The sequence below is a fragment of the Gigantopelta aegis genome, chromosome 10, assembly GCF_016097555.1.
Source record: "Gigantopelta aegis isolate Gae_Host chromosome 10, Gae_host_genome, whole genome shotgun sequence".
Classification (NCBI taxonomy): Eukaryota; Metazoa; Mollusca; class Gastropoda; order Neomphalida; family Peltospiridae; genus Gigantopelta; species Gigantopelta aegis.
The window spans coordinates 40,256,931-40,274,886 of NC_054708.1; the positions used below are offsets into that span (position 1 = coordinate 40,256,931).

At 34.9% G+C, this 17,956-nt stretch overlaps 1 protein-coding gene across 2 annotated transcripts in view; it reads right to left on the reverse strand.

Annotated features, from left to right (window-relative positions):
- LOC121382781 (lysine-specific demethylase 3B-like) overlaps nt 1-17,956 on the reverse strand; it is a 152,578-nt gene that overhangs the window by 125,536 nt on the left and 9,086 nt on the right. For both annotated transcript variants that reach the window (XM_041512380.1, XM_041512379.1), the window contains exon 2: nt 11,495-11,647. In XM_041512380.1, coding sequence (XP_041368314.1) covers nt 11,495-11,647 — 153 coding nt within the window. The remainder of the gene's footprint in view (nt 1-11,494; nt 11,648-17,956) is intronic.

Consider the following 17,956-nt stretch of genomic DNA (forward strand, 5'->3'; position numbering starts at 1 on the left):
GCGGTGTGAAGAGGAGGCGTGCTTACGCCTACCACCCTTCCTCGCACGAACAGTAGCCCCGGACTTCTCGGAAGCCGGCGGCACCTCCGATTGGAGGACAACCCCCGCGGTTGCCTCCTCGCTCTTCTCTCCCTTTCCTTTGCGAATATCTCTCTTTCTGTCCGCCTCCCGGACCTGGCGACGAAATTTCGTCCAAATGGACGAAGGCCATGTCGCGCAAACCTCGCACTGTTGGTCAAAAGAACAGGCCCTACAGGACCGACACAACAAGTGCGAGTCGAACCGGGGAAGCCGCATGCCACAGCCGGCTTCGGCACACACGGTCAACCTCGCGGTCGAGCCCGATGAGGCTGTGTCAGACATACCGAAATAATTCGTAACCCAATTATCCCAAAAACAACGTATGCCTTGGTAAGGGCTAAGAAAATAAATAAACAAAAATACACTTTAATAAACATTTCACGTAAGTACAATTACGAAAAAAATGAAAAGTTTGCAGAGCTCGTAATAAACGATTACAATAGAGGACTGCAGAATTGAGAACGATGGTCTGCCCATGCGCGGATATGGATATACATCCGGCAAGGGAAGACAATTCTGCAGTGGAGGAGATGACTCAGGTTGTATAGCATAGTTGTTGTGCTAGTACAGTAAGTTGAATAAGACTATACTTGGTTTATTACCTGTAATTAATTTATGATTACATTATGATTATTCTGTAGTTTAGTGCAGGGACTCGTATTAAATCTGAACATACTAATAATCAGGACTTGCCTTGTGTCCCTATTTATCTTTATCAATCATCAAATTCTTTAGTCAATTTCAATCAGTCAGTCACAAGAAAAACTTACATAACGTATGATAAAATGAAATGAACATTATGCATGAAACATCTTATATTATATATATATATTGGCTACTAGCTGCAAATTTGCTGGTATCTTCCGATTCCTATATTAATTTTTTCATGCAATCATGTCATACACACACACACACACACACACACACACACACACACACACACACACAAATATACATATATATATTGGCAAGATATGATGACTATATTGTTTGTTAAAATGTAATTAACTACATAGTATAATGTATGGCTAATATTAAAACAAAATTCAAAGGATTAACTGGAAAAAAGAAAGAAAGAAATGTTTTATTTAATGACGCACTCAACACATTTTATTTACGGTTATATGGCATCAGACATATGGTTATGGACCACACAGATTTTGAGAGGAAACCCGCTGTCGCCACTACATGGGCTACTCTTCCGATTAGCAGCAAGGGATCTTTTATTTGCGCTTCCCACAGGCAGGATAGCACAAACCATGGCTTTTGTTGAACCAGTTATGGATCACTGGTTGGTGCAAGTGGTTTACACCTACCCATTGAGCACTCACTCAGGGTTTGGAGTCGGTATCTGGATTAAAAATCCCATGCCTCGACTGGGATCCGAACCCAGTACCTACCAGCCTGTAGACCGATGGCCTACCATGACGCCACCGAGGCCAGTCTAACTGGAACAGAAAAACATAAATAAACTTTGTACATTTGTTTAATTATGTGTGTATGTGACTATTATGTCACAAAGCAGATTGGCATCTGCAAATAAAAAAAAATTAATATCTAGAAAACATACATATAATATATATATAATTTATTATCCATCCCCCTTTTTTAAGTTTTGAGGTGGTCCCTGAGCTAAGAAACAGCAGGCTACTAATGATAAAGGTCATAGAGCAAAGAACTTCTCATCAATCAGATTTCTGCCTGGCAGCACCAATCATCAGATGAAAAAAGCCTGGCCTACTTTCAATAGCTGGCCCTGCTAGCTAATAAAAACAAAACAATACTTCACACAATTAAAAGGCATTTATTTGGTTCAAAACATTGATATGGTGTTGTTTGATGTTGATGTACATATGAATAGTAATTTGCATGGATAGTTTTCAGTATTAAGGATTATATACTCCAGACTTTCCCAAACAATTGAAATTTATTTTTCAAGTAAGCATAATATCTTCTACTTATTTCATTATAATTTTATGTTCATTGATCTCGAGATCCTCAGGACATAATATTATAAGTTATATTCAGATTTGGTATAAACAGATATTGCATTCATGTCAACAGTAGAACTTCTAATATTTAACACTACTACAGGGTGTGCACTTGGGACTTTCTTCGACTTGTACTTGTCAAAGATCGGTTTCAATGGACACACACAATTTGGATCTAAAGTATATCAATGTTTATAAAGAGGTAGTTGTTATGAATATAGCTAGTGTTTTCTTTCTATTTCTACCCTTCTCTTGAGTACTAAATTGTCTGTAATGTAGAAAAGTTTTTTTGTGTGAGCATTAATATTAGCAAAGTCACAAATCTAGTTAACTGAAACATTTAGTGGATTAGATTACAGCCAGAATTTTAAAAACAAACTGTTAAGTGTTTTATTAAAACATATAGGTTTTTATTTTTGATAATTGTGCTAATTTATAAAAATGCTAAAAATAATTTAAAGCAATTTACAAAATGATGTTCTCGACAACCAATGCTAACAAATTACATTTTTGGAACACATATATATATATATATATATACAACACAATTTTCATGTTTTATTAAGTTTTCTTTTAAATAAATGGTCATAATTGTTTGGTTAAGAAATATAACATGCAGTCATACTTTTAATGAATATATAAACAAACTCTAAGAATGTTAAAACATAAAGACTATACATTTTTGGCAAGTTTAATTAAGTAATGATGATTTTGCCAGAAAGTATTAAAATCATGTAACTTCAATAACCAGATAATAGTACATAAAAACCAAAACAAATTAAATATGTTTATTTCCAATTTAGTCTTTCAAAATCATCGAAAAACAGGTATTAACAGATAATCCTTATTTGTGAGTCAATGACGTAGCCAGTATTTTTATGAGTGCGTGGGTGGATGGGGGGGGGGGGGTGGGGGTGGAGGAGAGAGCATCCACATTCTCTACGAGTCATGTTTTGGGTGGACGGGCAAATATAAAAGGTGATGTGAGAATGAGGTTTGATCGAAGATGGGGATGGATCCATATTCCCTCCTAGTTAACCCAGTGTTCTGAGTGTTTAGTTCAATTTCAAGCCAGTAGAAACCGGGATGGCTCTGTCTCTCTCTCTGTGTGTGTGTGTGTGGTGCGTGTGTGTGTGTGTGTGTGTGTGTGTGTGTGTGTGTGTGTGTGTGTGTGTGTGTGGTGTGTGGTGTGTGTGTGTGTGTGTGTGTGTGTGTGTGTTTCCCATCCAACTCCATATATAAAGATTACAATCTGGCTTGTGCCTCCCACTAGAGACTGTGCCCCCTCTCCTATTACACACACACACTCCAGATATTGTTCATACAGACCTGAAATAGACTTGTTAAAATGTCGTCCCTGTGAATGTGACAGACAAATATTTACTTTCCCCACGCAAATTTCTGTACATACTTTTGCGCAGTCCTATGCATATATCATTTGAAACAAGTTCCTCAACAACACAGCAAACTGCACAATAAACACTTTAAAAACCTGGTTATCGCGCTTTTTAATTAATTAATTTATTTTAAATCAGATTAGTCATGCAAACAATTACAATACATGTTCAAACGGATATGAATGGCCAGAGTTTGACAAATCCGCTAGCCCGATGCTGGGGACTAGCGCTTTTTAACAAAGGGCTAGTGACAAATGCAAAACCAGTAGCTTGATGGGCTAGTGGCTTTTTAATATATATATATATATATATATATATATAAAATGAAATAAAAATAAAAAACACTGCTAGCTCACAATGTTTTTCCTCCACTGACGTACATTGGTCATCGCATAATGTCAACAAATCAATAAGTATATATTGAGTAAGAACATTTGTCATGTTTATTATGGCTACATATAGTGATTAATAACTTGCACAAAGTGTGCAAAACACTAGTTTGTTAAATTGATGGTATAGTTTATTATCATATAAATATCTTTTTACAGTTTTGCAATGAATGGGTTTGTTTTATATACATGTTCATGTAGATTGTGAATTACTATAGTTGCACTACTATAGTTGCACTTGACAAGTTTTGCTTGCTATATAACAGATTCATCTGGCTGATTATGTCACTGTATTTTAAGTTTTATAGCCACCCAGCAAACAATGTAAAACATCCAGTGTGAAAGATCCCCAAGACATATTAAAAAGAAAGTGTTAAAAAATACATGCGATACATGCGAAATATTTGAACTTACGAAGAAATAACAAATCACCTGTAATCAAGTCTATAAATGCAGTGACTAATCCACTTTAATTATAATCAAGCTGTTGTGTTCAGAAAGAGTGTAAAGAAAGTTATGTTTTGTGAAGTCAAAAACTAAACTAATTTATCATATGTCTGTATTTGGTTATGTCGGATTTGGTTTTGAAGGCCTGGAAATAATTCTTGGTGGTGTCTGTTAAATGATAAACAGGGTATATCTATTCATTTATTACTGTTCTCTTTTATTAATCATGTGCCATGATATATAGCTACAGATACAGTGGCATCCCAGAAAGGCCGTAAAGGACTTCATTATCCCCATGCGCCAGTGCATTAATATCTATGACCTCGACATACATACAATATATAGATATTCATACATCAATATTATATACATACATACATTTGTGATTACTTCATAAATACTAGTATATGGACATCAGTAGAGATTGTCTTTCAGTTCTGGGTTTTGTCTTGCCTTGTGGTATAAATCAAACTGAAGTAGTAGTGAATAGGCTTTGATGGAAAAGAATGTAAAAATCGATAGTAGTCTCATTTCCAGTGCACAATATCACAATGATCAATACGAGCTGGTACCGGTGTCAAAGAGAAATGCTGTCAGTGCAGGAAACTCAAGACCACACAGGCCTGGTGATTAGCTAATGCAGTTCTTCATTAAATCCAGATGAATTGTGTTGTCATTTTCAGAATACAAAATTGCCTGTGTGTGAGTCACCAATATTAAGGTCACAATAAAAATCAATGTTTCATTCTATCAACTTTTTTGCATTCAATTTTATTGCCTTTATTTGAAATAGCTCATACACATCTCTTGCATTTTATAATCTAGTCATTTTATTTCATAATTTATTTTTTGCTGAAACTGAGCATGTAAATGTTATATAGTTTTAATCCAAAAAAATGTCTTGGTAAAAACATTAATAATGCAGAAAATTAAACAGGTGTTCAGTTATTTGAAGGGCCATATAATCATCCCCTCACACTGTTTGCAATTTCAAATTCATTTTTGTTTATTTCCATTTGATAATAATAGCCAATAGACTACCAGATAGTCTGTGTGATATAAAATCAGCATACTAAATGAGCTTGCCGACATCCAATACAGCAGCTGAAAACATGAAGAAGCTTGATGACCCAAGATACTGGAACTGCTAGCTGGATTGGCTCCCACGCAGCTAGTCTCCTTTCCCCCACAAAAAGATAAAAGCTAAGGCACTTAAATTTATGAAGTATCAGTTATTTAGCAGGGCAATTCCGTGGTGTCGGGTGTACATTTCAGACACTTCAGCCAAGCATTACATAAATGTACAAAAAGTTCCACAACTTTTTATTGTTATACATTGTAAGAACCAACTAGGGCACCATTATTATATATAAACTTTATTCCATCATTATGTCGCTTTAGGTGTACAGGGGAAAATATGCATGGAATCGGACGTATGCACACAAACTGCAATTTTTCACCCACACATGGTTATGTCTAATTCTCTGTGATGTGTGAGGGTATATTAGAAATATTGTGTCCTATTCCTATAGAATAGATGTTTATCTGTATATCAGATGTAAAAATGTTGTGTTTTAATCACACACTAAAACAATAGAGATAAACATGCTTGGTGTCGGACATATTCGTGTGAAATACAACTTTACAAGTTTTGTAAAACAGCCATTATAATTAACAAACAAGATGATATTAAAAACAAAAACACAGTTTTATTATTTTTGTTTGAAGAAAATGAAAAACAGTTACCATGTGCATGACAGGAGGGAGGTTCAGGGGGTGGCTATGAACCCCTCTCTTGGCCATGTTTTTTTTCCTTTGTTTTGAAAGAATTCTTAAATATTAGCCATAAACTTAACTAGTTCAGTGCAAATTAAGATGAACACCATTCGAAAATTCAAGGTAACACCTACGACTACATAGGGTGGCAAAGTGGCCACCTTGTGACTAGTGTACACCTACAAATGACAAGTGACACAAGAAAAATTGCCACTAGCTACATGTATGACTATGAGATGACAGCACCACAGAAAAATTTCATTATTCTAAAATTAAAGGCATATAAGATGGGGTAACTGTAGCTGTGGCAGCCCCCAGTGACTAGGGACCTGAACAAGGTGCAAGAGATATATTTTTATATTTTTGCATTTATTTTTGATAAATAACTTTATATTTATTGATTCCACACATAATCTCTGTAAAATTAACTAGAAAATTTCAAAATAGTAAAAGTGCTGCCAATGAATGTAAAAGTGGTTTTCTCAAATGTTACGTCACATTTATTATGTTAGTTGTGATCCTCTACAAATGTTCCAATTTGTATAATTCTGGCATTAAATGCGATTACTGGGTTTGTTATTTTGTTATGGAGATGAACAGTTAGCTGCAAGTATAATTTTTACCTTTTAAAACATAATCAACATTTTTTGGCGGGAAGCTGCCATTTGCACACTTTGATCAATTCCTCTTAATCCACTTATACGATTAAAAAATTAATACTGGTATTCATAATTGGCTCAAGTTATAAAAAATGTCTCCTAAATTCATACTGGCATTGCATAAATATCAATACTTTGCTTCAAAATTGGAAAAAATAAACATGCTTTATGGTGTCGGACGTACACTATAACAGCACCACAGTAGCATGGCAACTTACATATTCTGTAATTGGTTTTATATTTTTTAATCAACCATATAAAATTAACATTGCATCTCAGTTAGTAACATTTTACAACCAGTTAGCAGAAGTGGAGAATAAAAAAATGTTTTATTTTGGTGTCGGACATACACACAAGTAACATATGTAAATATTATGGATAAAAGTCTACTTGAAATATAAATTTGTCTTTTATATATTATGTCAATTAACAAAGGACATGTCTGGGATTATTTCTGCATAAAGATTTTTATTTCCAATCACTTATGTATAAAAAATATGCTGATAAATGTGTTAAAAGAATTTTTCGTAAAATATTGCTGCATTCATGGTTGGTGCATTAGTTGCATTATAAGTGACTGAAACACATCTACTGAGAAAGGATTAATGTAATATTTGACATTAGAGATAATAACCTTTCAAATGATATCAAACTTGTCTCACTTGAACGAGTTTCTAAAAATGACCTATTGGTTTACTTGACCACGGAATTGCCCAGCAGAAATTTTTGACTTTAGTTAATGACTCGGTCAATAAAGATAAAATTGTAATATGTATACTGTCTTTGATTAAGGTACAAACTGCAGTCAATTTCCTATCCATTAATATATCTTTTACGATAACCAATTGATGCAAATTATACTCATGGAAAAAAGTTCATGTGCACTAAATAAATGTATACAGAATTGCATTCACTTGAAATCTGGTTTGAAAATTTCAGAAAATTACTGACATATATCTTTTTTTTAGATTTCTATAATGTGTACATGACACTGTCACACCCATATATTATGTATGCCAGAATGCATCTAAAGACAACTGAATTTATATTTAAAAAATACCGGAGAGACTATCCCTAGCATTCTCACCCCCAAATTATTTTGCCAACTCTCTGAATTCAAATCCTGAGGGACACATTGCCCAAGTATCCCAGACCCAACATGCTAACATGGCATGGTAACAATGTAATTTTTGTTTTCTAGTAGAGATATAATTTTATATTTAGAATTATGTTACAAATGACCATTAAAAATAAAATGTCCAGGGTTCATAATTAGCAGTCGCCCGTGGAAACCTTTATGGGCTAATGGTGACTAAGAATTTGTCAAAGGTAGTCCGTTGAGATTGAATCGATTGTGACAAAACACACTGTGTCTGTGTTGGCACAAACTACAGATCTGGCAGCAGAAGACATAGAAAATGCTTTATTTTTGACAGCGACAGACAGCTTTGGGCTGGGTCTTTCTAAAATGTATTGAAGACACTGCATGTATTTTTAAAATCTGGAAGTTGTCCGCTAATTGGAATGGACTGATACGCCATAGTTATCTAATAGAGCTACTATTTGACAATTGTTATTCAATGTTATGGTAAAAAAGAAATCTATCTCGTAGTTTTAACTCACACTAGCGTGAGCGCATGTACTCTTATAAAATAACAATAACATTTTCCATTACTACAGGGCTTATTCCAAAGGTCAGTTAATTGATTGTCATTGTCAGGATTGTTTTAAATTTAAGCGATTTACATAAAATAAGAACAGACCAGATCTAAAGTGACATCAACTTACATTATGACATAACTGTCAAAATATTACTGTAATAAACAATAAGTACGTGTTTTATGCTTTGTAATATGATAACCAAATATATTGTATATTTTGGTAAAATGTTTTCCTGTTTGTTCGTCCGCAGATTTATTTTTCTTTCGATATTTATTTTATTAGTAGCCTACTACTGTAGCATGTAGAATATCCAAATTAAACACACACGTGTTTGCGCTTTGTCTATAGGACAGCCGTTACTGGATATTTTACCATCTCTTGCATCGCCACAAAGATGATTGCCACGCCAGACAAGTTTATATACTACAGCACATTCAGTTAAATACCTTTATTTTCTTTGTACTGCATTATTTTGTTTACTTCAGAAATAATGCAAGTCAAGCTATACACCTTGGCTGTTCTAGCATTTTGTCTTCACCACTGTATTAAAAACGAGATGTATAATTTAATGGCAATTAGTAATTTATTTATTTTTAATACTGAATTTCTTTTTTCAAAAAATGTTATTTGAGTTGGTATGAGTTTAAAACTTGAGAACACGTTTTTAGATGAATTTTAACTATATTCATTATGAAGTTACATGCCAATTTATTGGTTTCCTTTTGAAGCAAACAGATTATATACGGTGAGCACATCGTTATTATTCAACAAAGAACATTCTAGTTTTGATTTTGACTGTGCAGTTAAGTTAAAATGTGATAATTGGAGGGCTAGTTGAATTTGAGAAGGGCTATTTTTTTTTCAACTGGCCCTGCAGGCAACTATGGTTTTCTTGTTAATTTTCAACCCTGAATGTCTTGCTCTTAAAATAGTTTATAAAAATGTATGTATGATAATTGGCGTACTTGTACTACTTGTAAAACGTATCATGAATAAATCGAACCATGGACCAAAAACCGAACAAAAAATAAACAAATTGAACTGTCCCATCCCTAGTGCTAGTACATTAAGTTGAATAAGCATATTGGCACCAAATAAGTGTTTTTTTCAATCTGAGATTGCTGAATCGATAAAAAATTAAATGTTTTCATTGCTCAAATAAAATCTAACTTTTATTGTGTGTACCAAACATACAAATGGATAAAGGTATGGGAAAAAAATAGAGGCTGTTAAAAATACTGTTAAATTATGTTATAGTAACTGTCATAAGCTACTGAAGTTTTTCGTCAGTTGCTTTTCAGTACACACCGCAACTTGTTGTTTTTTATGTCCAGTGTGCATACAAATCGAAGTTGTTTTGTGTGGGGAAAAAAGTGTGCATTTGGAAATAGTGGAGATAGGTGCTGTAAAATCTAGTATGGTGTGGGAAAATAAAGAAGCACGCACAAAAACAAGTATTTTGATAGGACTGATAAAGCAATACAATTTTTCGTATCTCCTATATTCAAGGACTATAACTCTGAAAAGTGGGTAAATCACCACTAAACTTCAACTTGATTTGTAAAGCTATATACAAATGATAAAGCTATATATAAAATTTCATCTTGATATCTCCAAAGTTCAAGGGCTATAAGTCCATTAAAAATGGGTAAATTGCCATGAAAGTCAAACTTGACCTGTAAGTGTAACAGTACGTGGTAAATCTATACACCAAATTTAAGCTCAATATCTAAAGGTCTTCTGAAAAAAGTTCAAAGGCCATAACTCTGTCAAAAATGGGTAAATTGTCCTGAAAGTCAAACTTGATCTGTAACAGTATATGTTGAAACTATACACATAATTTCATCTCAATATCTCAAAGCCTTCTGCGAAAAACATCCGGAAAACATGTGGGAGACAGATGGATGGACCGGTAGGGGACTAATAAAGGAGGGCAGCAGAACGTGAAAGGAGGGTAGGCTGCCCAGCTTAAATGGAGCAGCTAGAACATTGATTTCCATGCCTATATGTTTTGGTTTTACAATATTTGGTGTTATTCTAAAAATAGATGTTCAGAACATATTGCAGACATTGGCTTGAACATTGTGGGATTAATTGTTTGTTTTTGTTTTGTTTATTATCTTGAAGTCTTCAGCTTACTAAAATAGATTGCGTATCCCTTAATTATTCATTAAACTTGAAAAATAAGAAGTAATTTGATGTAACGGGAAGTGTCAATACAATATTTATTTATGTAGTTCAACAATTATTGTAAAATAAATATACCTTGCCAAAAAGTGCACAAAAATAGACTGTAAATATTTTAAATTTCCATGAGATTGAATTCGGCCATTCCTGTCAAACCGGAAATATACAACACTACTATAAAATTAGAAATCTTATGCATTCATGTTAGGCATGAGAACCAAATATAATATGATATATTTTTGTTTTCATTTATTTATTAGTCATTTACAGTGTATGTGTATATACTTTTGTCTTGATTTATGCATATGTAACATGTAAGTACGCAAGTACTAGCCTACGTTTTGTGTGATATGTAGGTCTATGTACACAAGTACCTAACTTAAGTTTTGTTTCTTGAATATACCGCTGCTTTCACTTTTAGTTAATTTTGGTGACATGTGGAAAACTTGCATTCACCATCGATTTTGTGGTTTAACAAACGGTGCACATTATATTGTGGTTCATGGTTTTTTTTCTAGGAATAAATGTTCAAAGTGTGTGGGGGGGGGGGGGGGGGTGCGCACATTTATACACCGGTAAGCATAATACATGGGAAAATATGGTGCGCGCGCACACACACACACACACACAAAATGTCCATCGCTAATAATAGTAAAATCACATGTTAATTTATCAGAGTGCATCATAATATTGGTATGATAACACCAAAATATAAAACAGAAACATGTTAATGATTAACAAAATGTGTACCGTATATACATGAAACAAAACTTAAAATCCCCAAACAGCAGAATGAAATATTATTAACCCATGATGGGTTGAGGTTTAAGTATGATTTTTAAATTCTAATAACTAATAAGTACACGTAAGCAGAGCTTTAGGGCCATAATGCACGCAGAACTCACCAAAGCTGGCCAGGTCAGGTGACTTGGAGACTGGCTGGAGTCTGGTTGCTGGAGCCAGACAAGTGTGTGTTCCACCAAAAACACTTGGTAAAGATGGTGTACTTTAATCCACTCCCGTTTCTGCCAATCACGATCGTCAAACTCTACCAGTATCTGGAATGAAAAAATATTAAAATTAAAGCAATGAGTCAAAAAAAAATCTCTTAACTACCAATTCTGAGTATTGATTAGAAAAAAGAGCTGCAAAAAGTGAACAGATACACCAGGGTTTTATTTCTAAAATTTGACACCCATGGCTTTGACATTGGGAATTTTAGCGTTGTTTCACCAAACATTGGGAATTTACAGTTTCATTTAAAAAATATCTTATTAAGCTAAGTTAGAATTTAAAAAGCAAGGCTCGAATTTGGCAGGCGGCAGGCGGCAATTGCCACTCAAAGCGCACAAAATGCTTTCCAAAAAACCGTTTCACAAGCAGGTTTTGCTTTCCATCTGGTTTCTAAAATTTGTTTCCGGTATATCCCAGAATTCGCTTTTGTCGCACGTTTTCCGCATTTCAAATGAAGAACTTAAAATATTTAAAACATTGCTATATTTGTATCGACATCGTAGACGCGGCCATGTTACATTGGTGCGCACACCAATAATGGCAGAATTATCTACCAACAACATTCTCGAAACTCATTCGGATCACATCGGCCGATTACGGTTTTTCAAATCCGAGTTCAGCGACAGCGAGTAATGCAAACGTCCTGAGCTATTTGGACTGGTTCTCGGACTGGTCATTCGGTTTAACATGTAGCGTAAAAACTACTGGTTGAACTTACGCTTATTTATCGATGGAATCAGCCGAGAAGTTCCGAGTGTCGCGACTTTCAAAAACGACTACAATTTTAGAGACTACCATCGACCAAGCTATTTTAGAACTTATTACAATCATGGCCGCGGTGGCCAAAAAAGCTACTGTCGAGAAATGGGCAAGTACACATGCAAACTGGTTAGAATTTGAATGCGACGAAAAATCTGTCACTGTTTCAGGGTAATAAACATATAAACCAGGTACATAATTTGTTTGGACTCTTTATTTTGTATAGATTTAATAAAATAAGTGTAAAATAACAGCAATACCTGTGCTCTAGAACTGCTTCTCAAATTCAAACATTTGCCTCCCAATTAAAATTTGAAAAGCAAAGATTGCCTCCCAATCAAAAAAATGAATTTCGAGCCTTGAAAAAGTAATGCTATACATGAACATTTGTAATGCACAGTAGATAGATTTATTGGGGAGGGTAGGTTTGTCAAGTTAATAATATTTACATTCACACTGGGAATGTTTTACCCCAAAATTGGGAATAAAAAACGACATGGCCTCTCAAGAATGGTGGGGAATGGTGCCCATTATCGGAGTCTAGAAACATAGGTGATAAAAGCCTGTACACTAAGCACTGGATAAGAATAGCTGGCTAGAAACCATCGGTGTAATAACAAGGTAAAGGTTGTCTTTAAATAAATCACTGTCCACAGACTTGCAGCAGCATACAGAATTACAATGAAAAAGAACACAGGCCAGTCAGGGTACCCACAGAATTTTCAAGTTAAAATTCCCAGCATTTCCCCTGAATTTTCCCTGTTGTAAAATATTTTTCCCTGTCTGATATCCATATTTTATTGTATACAAGGGCCTGCTGCCACCCCCAATAGCTGCACCATCAACTCCAAATACCATAATCAACATATTGTTACAATATATGTGTGTGTGTGTAACTCATTAATTTGTATTTATTTTTTCCAACGTTCCAGTTACTGTTAATATTGGCTAGCCATAAAAACTACAAATGTTCATTGTGGTCCTTGGGGAAAACATTAGGCATTATGTTGTATTATAATTAAATGTAAACACTACATGCTGAATATAAAGATTATGGTTTACAAATATAACAATACTTGTATATAGATTACGTCTGGTATAACCTTCTACTCTGGACTTCTAGTGTTTTGGGCGCTATATGTAGATCCTATAAACATGACATTTTCCTTGGTGGTACAATTTGATAAAGTGACCAGATGATTTCTCAATAAAAATAAATAGATAGTTTTTGAAACATACACTAGAAATCATCAGTAGCTATCATTCAATATCCTCATGTAAAAAACAAGTTTATTATATTTTTTTACATGATTTTATATACACATCCATGTATATACAGTATAGGACTCAACAAAATTCCCCGATATTTTTCCAGATTCCATTACACCCAAATAACATTTCCTGTATTTTCCTTGAATCAGAACAAAATTTAAAATTCCCTGAATTTTCCCTCCAGGGAATTTTTAAAAACCATTTTCTTCCATTTTCCCTGTCCCATGAGTACCCTGTCAGTATATCTGAACAATTAATTTCACATGTTAATTCTCTCTTGCAACCAAAATAATCTGGTCACGGCTGTCAAACAAGTATTTAGATGGCTTTCCCAACTTGATTTCAAATAAAACAAAACTATATACACACTTTTTTGTAAACAAAATATTTTAAAAATGAAACCATTTACAATTTTACAGGGATAAAATTAGCAGTTGCCTTTGGCAACTTTTATTGACTATGGGCGACTACATATTTTACAAACATAGTCTGTTGGGCGACCATCAATTTTAGAAACATTTACTTTTCAGCCTGGAAAAAAAAAAAAAACACCCCCACAAAATGATGAATACTTTTTTTATTATTATTTTAATTAGTACTAGATGTTTGGAACACCTCATAAGTGACATTGTCAGTTCTTAAATTTGACTTGTGACTAGTCGTATCTAGGGCCGAGTCTAATGAGTTGAAAAAAAGAAAATGCACTAAATTATTGAAGGTAACAAAACACGCCATGTCTGTACTGGCACACTACAGATCGGGAGGATGGGGGGGGGGGGGGGGGGGGGGGCAGAGTTCGACAAATCCGCTAGCCCGACGCCCGTGGCTAGTGGTTTTTAAGTTCGGGCTAGTGAGAAACGCAAAACCAGTAGCCCCTGCAGGCTAGTGGTTTCCCCCCTCCTCTCGTCATCGCTCGATCGTGGTTTGTTTTTCTTTCTTTCTTTCTTTTTCTCTCGGCTGAAATTTCGTTTAATAAATTTGATTGTGACGTTTGTCATCGAATAATATCAACAACGCAATCAGTATATAATAATAATCCACTTGAGCTAGGTCTGCAAACTGCAGTAACATGCTCTCTCTACATCGTCACAGTTACAGCATGCATTGTTTACCTTTCCCTTTCAAGTTTCTGGCACAGGAAATAAAGTCTAATGACATGCGTGTTTTGATTGGTTAGACACGTCACGTGGTAGTTAATCTCGCACATATGTTTTAGGCTAAGAATTTGGAAATCGCCAATCGCGACGACAGGTTAATCTCAATCAAGTAAACCCCAGCCATGCTTTGAATTTCAGTGTTTGTTTTATTTACCTGTTGTTTTCTAATTTAACACTTTGCTATCATGTGGTTATCGGCAATCAGGAAAACAATTTACTTTAATGGTAACCGCATATGCAATGACTCGGCTTGGCCTATTACGTGTAGCGGTTTGGATAATACGTCACAGCTGCCGATACAAGATAATACCTTTTTTGTTCATCAATTAACAACGGATTAGATGTCGCCGTTATATTCTTTTGATATCGGTCTGACACGGAATAATGCCCTGTATTTGGCATCACCGTTCCTGGCGACATAAATAGTAGGCCCTAAATATATAACCAACTAGGCCTACCAAATACATTGAACCATCTATTACCGTGTGTCACACTGTCGTACCCTCATTTAAATTTAATTATTTTGATAGTGTGTTTAGATACCAACCAAGAGTTTGCTCAATTATTTTTCCCCGGGGGAAGGGCAAAAACGAAAACGGGACAATGACAATGGATCACACTTGACAAAAGACAAAACGTACGACACGACAAAAAACTGAAAGTTACAACATGATTTAAGTGTTTGTTTTATTTTACTGTTATACTCGTAAATGTGTAATGTTACAAAAATTATAGAAAAATCCAGTTATAATTGATCAGGAATTTGGGCTAGTGCTTTATTTTGGTGGGCTAGTGGTTTTCACAAACCCACTTTTCAAAATATTTGTCATACTCTGGGGTGGGGTGGGGTGGGGGAGCTGGATTTTGCTCAGTTGGTTGAGTACTCGGCTAAGGTGCTTGCATCGCAGGATCAAGTGATTGGGGTTTTTCTTGTTCTACCCAATGCACCTCAACTGGTCAAAGGCTGTGGTTTGTGCTTTCTTGTCAAAGTGCTAATAAAAGAACCCTTGCTAAGCCTAATAATGGAAAAATGTAGCTTGTTTCCTCTCCAAGCCTGTCAGAGTTACTAACTCTTTCACCACGACAGGCCGGTATACCGGCTACTGATATCCAGTGCCTCTCAGCACGACAGGCCGGTTTAGCAGCTTGTAACACCTGTTCATATTTGGCGCCGAGTGACGCGTCAATATTATAATTAGACAAAATCTTGTGCGACTATAGCTGCCATGTGACACACTGTAATGGCTGCGCCCATGTTCTAGCGAATTTTGAATGAGTTTTTCCAAGTTTATACTGATATTCTGACTGTAATTAAACATGAACCGAGGTGACGAAATTTCGTCTGTTGAAAACAATGGTTGCGATTCAGATGACGGGTTTTCCGATGATGAAATGTGGGATAATATGGACTTTGGTGCATTTGATTTAATCGAGATTGGCGATCGTGAACGAAATGTCATTCAACATGGCAATTTAGAAGAAAATGATACCGATGACGAGTTACAAGATGACTTGCCGCTGTATTACCACGCGCCTGAGTTTACCTGGACACATGAGCCATATTTGGTTACCTGCAGATCAACGTTTACTAAAAATCCGGGGCCCGTAAAAGTGTTTGACGTCAACACAAACGCCATAGAGTACTTTTCGCTATTTTATTCCAATACAGTGTGTGGAAAAATTGTGTAATTTACCAACATGAATGCCCAAAAAAAGCGTGATACAGATCCTGCTAACAATTAACAAAGGTGTGTGGTATGATGTTTCTGTTGATGAAATGAAAGCTTATTATGGCTCGTTAATTTTGCAAAAGCATTGTAAATATATTTTTAAAATTATAACTGGAATGTTAATTAATTAATTATCCAACAAGAAAATTATTTGTACTGTTGCTTTTTTAAATTACCAGTCCTACCTACTCAAATAGGTGAGTAATATGCATAGTTTACCTGTAATTACCAGATTTATACCTGTTGAATCTAACATTTTTAAAGTTTTTTTTTTTTTTATCTAGACAGCCGTCCATTCACCTTTCTGGAAATGTATAGCCTATAACTAAAATTAATGATAAAACAAGTAGTTTTATCCTTTAACAAACATGATCATAAATCTGCTATTTAAACTCAGTGTGCAGGGAAGGTCAAGGCTGTAAAACTTAGTGGTGAAAGAGCTAATGTCACTACAACATTTTTAGCAAGTGATAAGATAAATATAATTTGAAGAACAGCATCTCGTAGCATTTTTTATAGAATAAATGTATCCAGTTTGACTGGTTTTAAAGTGTTTTTTCTTCAAGGAATTTGTTATTTTCACATTTACTTTTGCCACATTTTAATGCAGAGTTATGTTTATTAACATCATTAGATTATAGTTTTGAATGGACTCCAGTCTGGAACCAAAAAGTTAAATCCCAAAATAAACTTAATGCTTGGCTGAAAAAGCTGAAGGTGATTTGAGCAATTTTGACAGGTGCCAAAAAAAAGATAGTTAAAAAAGATAAAGTCCAAGCCCTTACCTGGAGGCAAAGATTCGTTTTGTTTAATGTCACCACTAGAGCACATTGATATCGGCTATTGGATATCAAACATTTGATTTCTATCCCTGTAAACCTACATTATTTAATGTAAACATATCTTAATCACTTAGTAACATTATAAATATACAATGTAGTCCAGTGGGATTACTTTGTATTTCTCTACATTGAAACAATGTTTTATAATTATATCCAAAGATTTTTCAACAATGGGAAACTATCACAGACTTTCCAACAGGTGGCATTCGTGCACTATACACAATTCTGGCTTCTAAATTTGTATTGTTGTAACATACCGATTGGTATATCCACTCTATTATTCCCGACCTCATTATCAGCATGTATGTGATTGAATCGTAGAATGGCTAAAAATTTAAATAAATAATAAAAATTTAGAAAATTGACGCCACCCACTGCCCAACCTGGAGTAAAGCTCGGACCGACTGCACCGTCTCCATCTTCATGGAAGGAATGACCACGAATGCATTAAGCGGCTTGAGGTTGAGAATCGGTCTCCACTCGCCATTTTTCTTTTGGGCAAAGAACAAATGGGAGTAAAATCCCAGGTAGTCCAAATCCACCTGGTGGATGGCACCTGTGCCGAGAAACTCGGCAATCATTATTTCCACCAG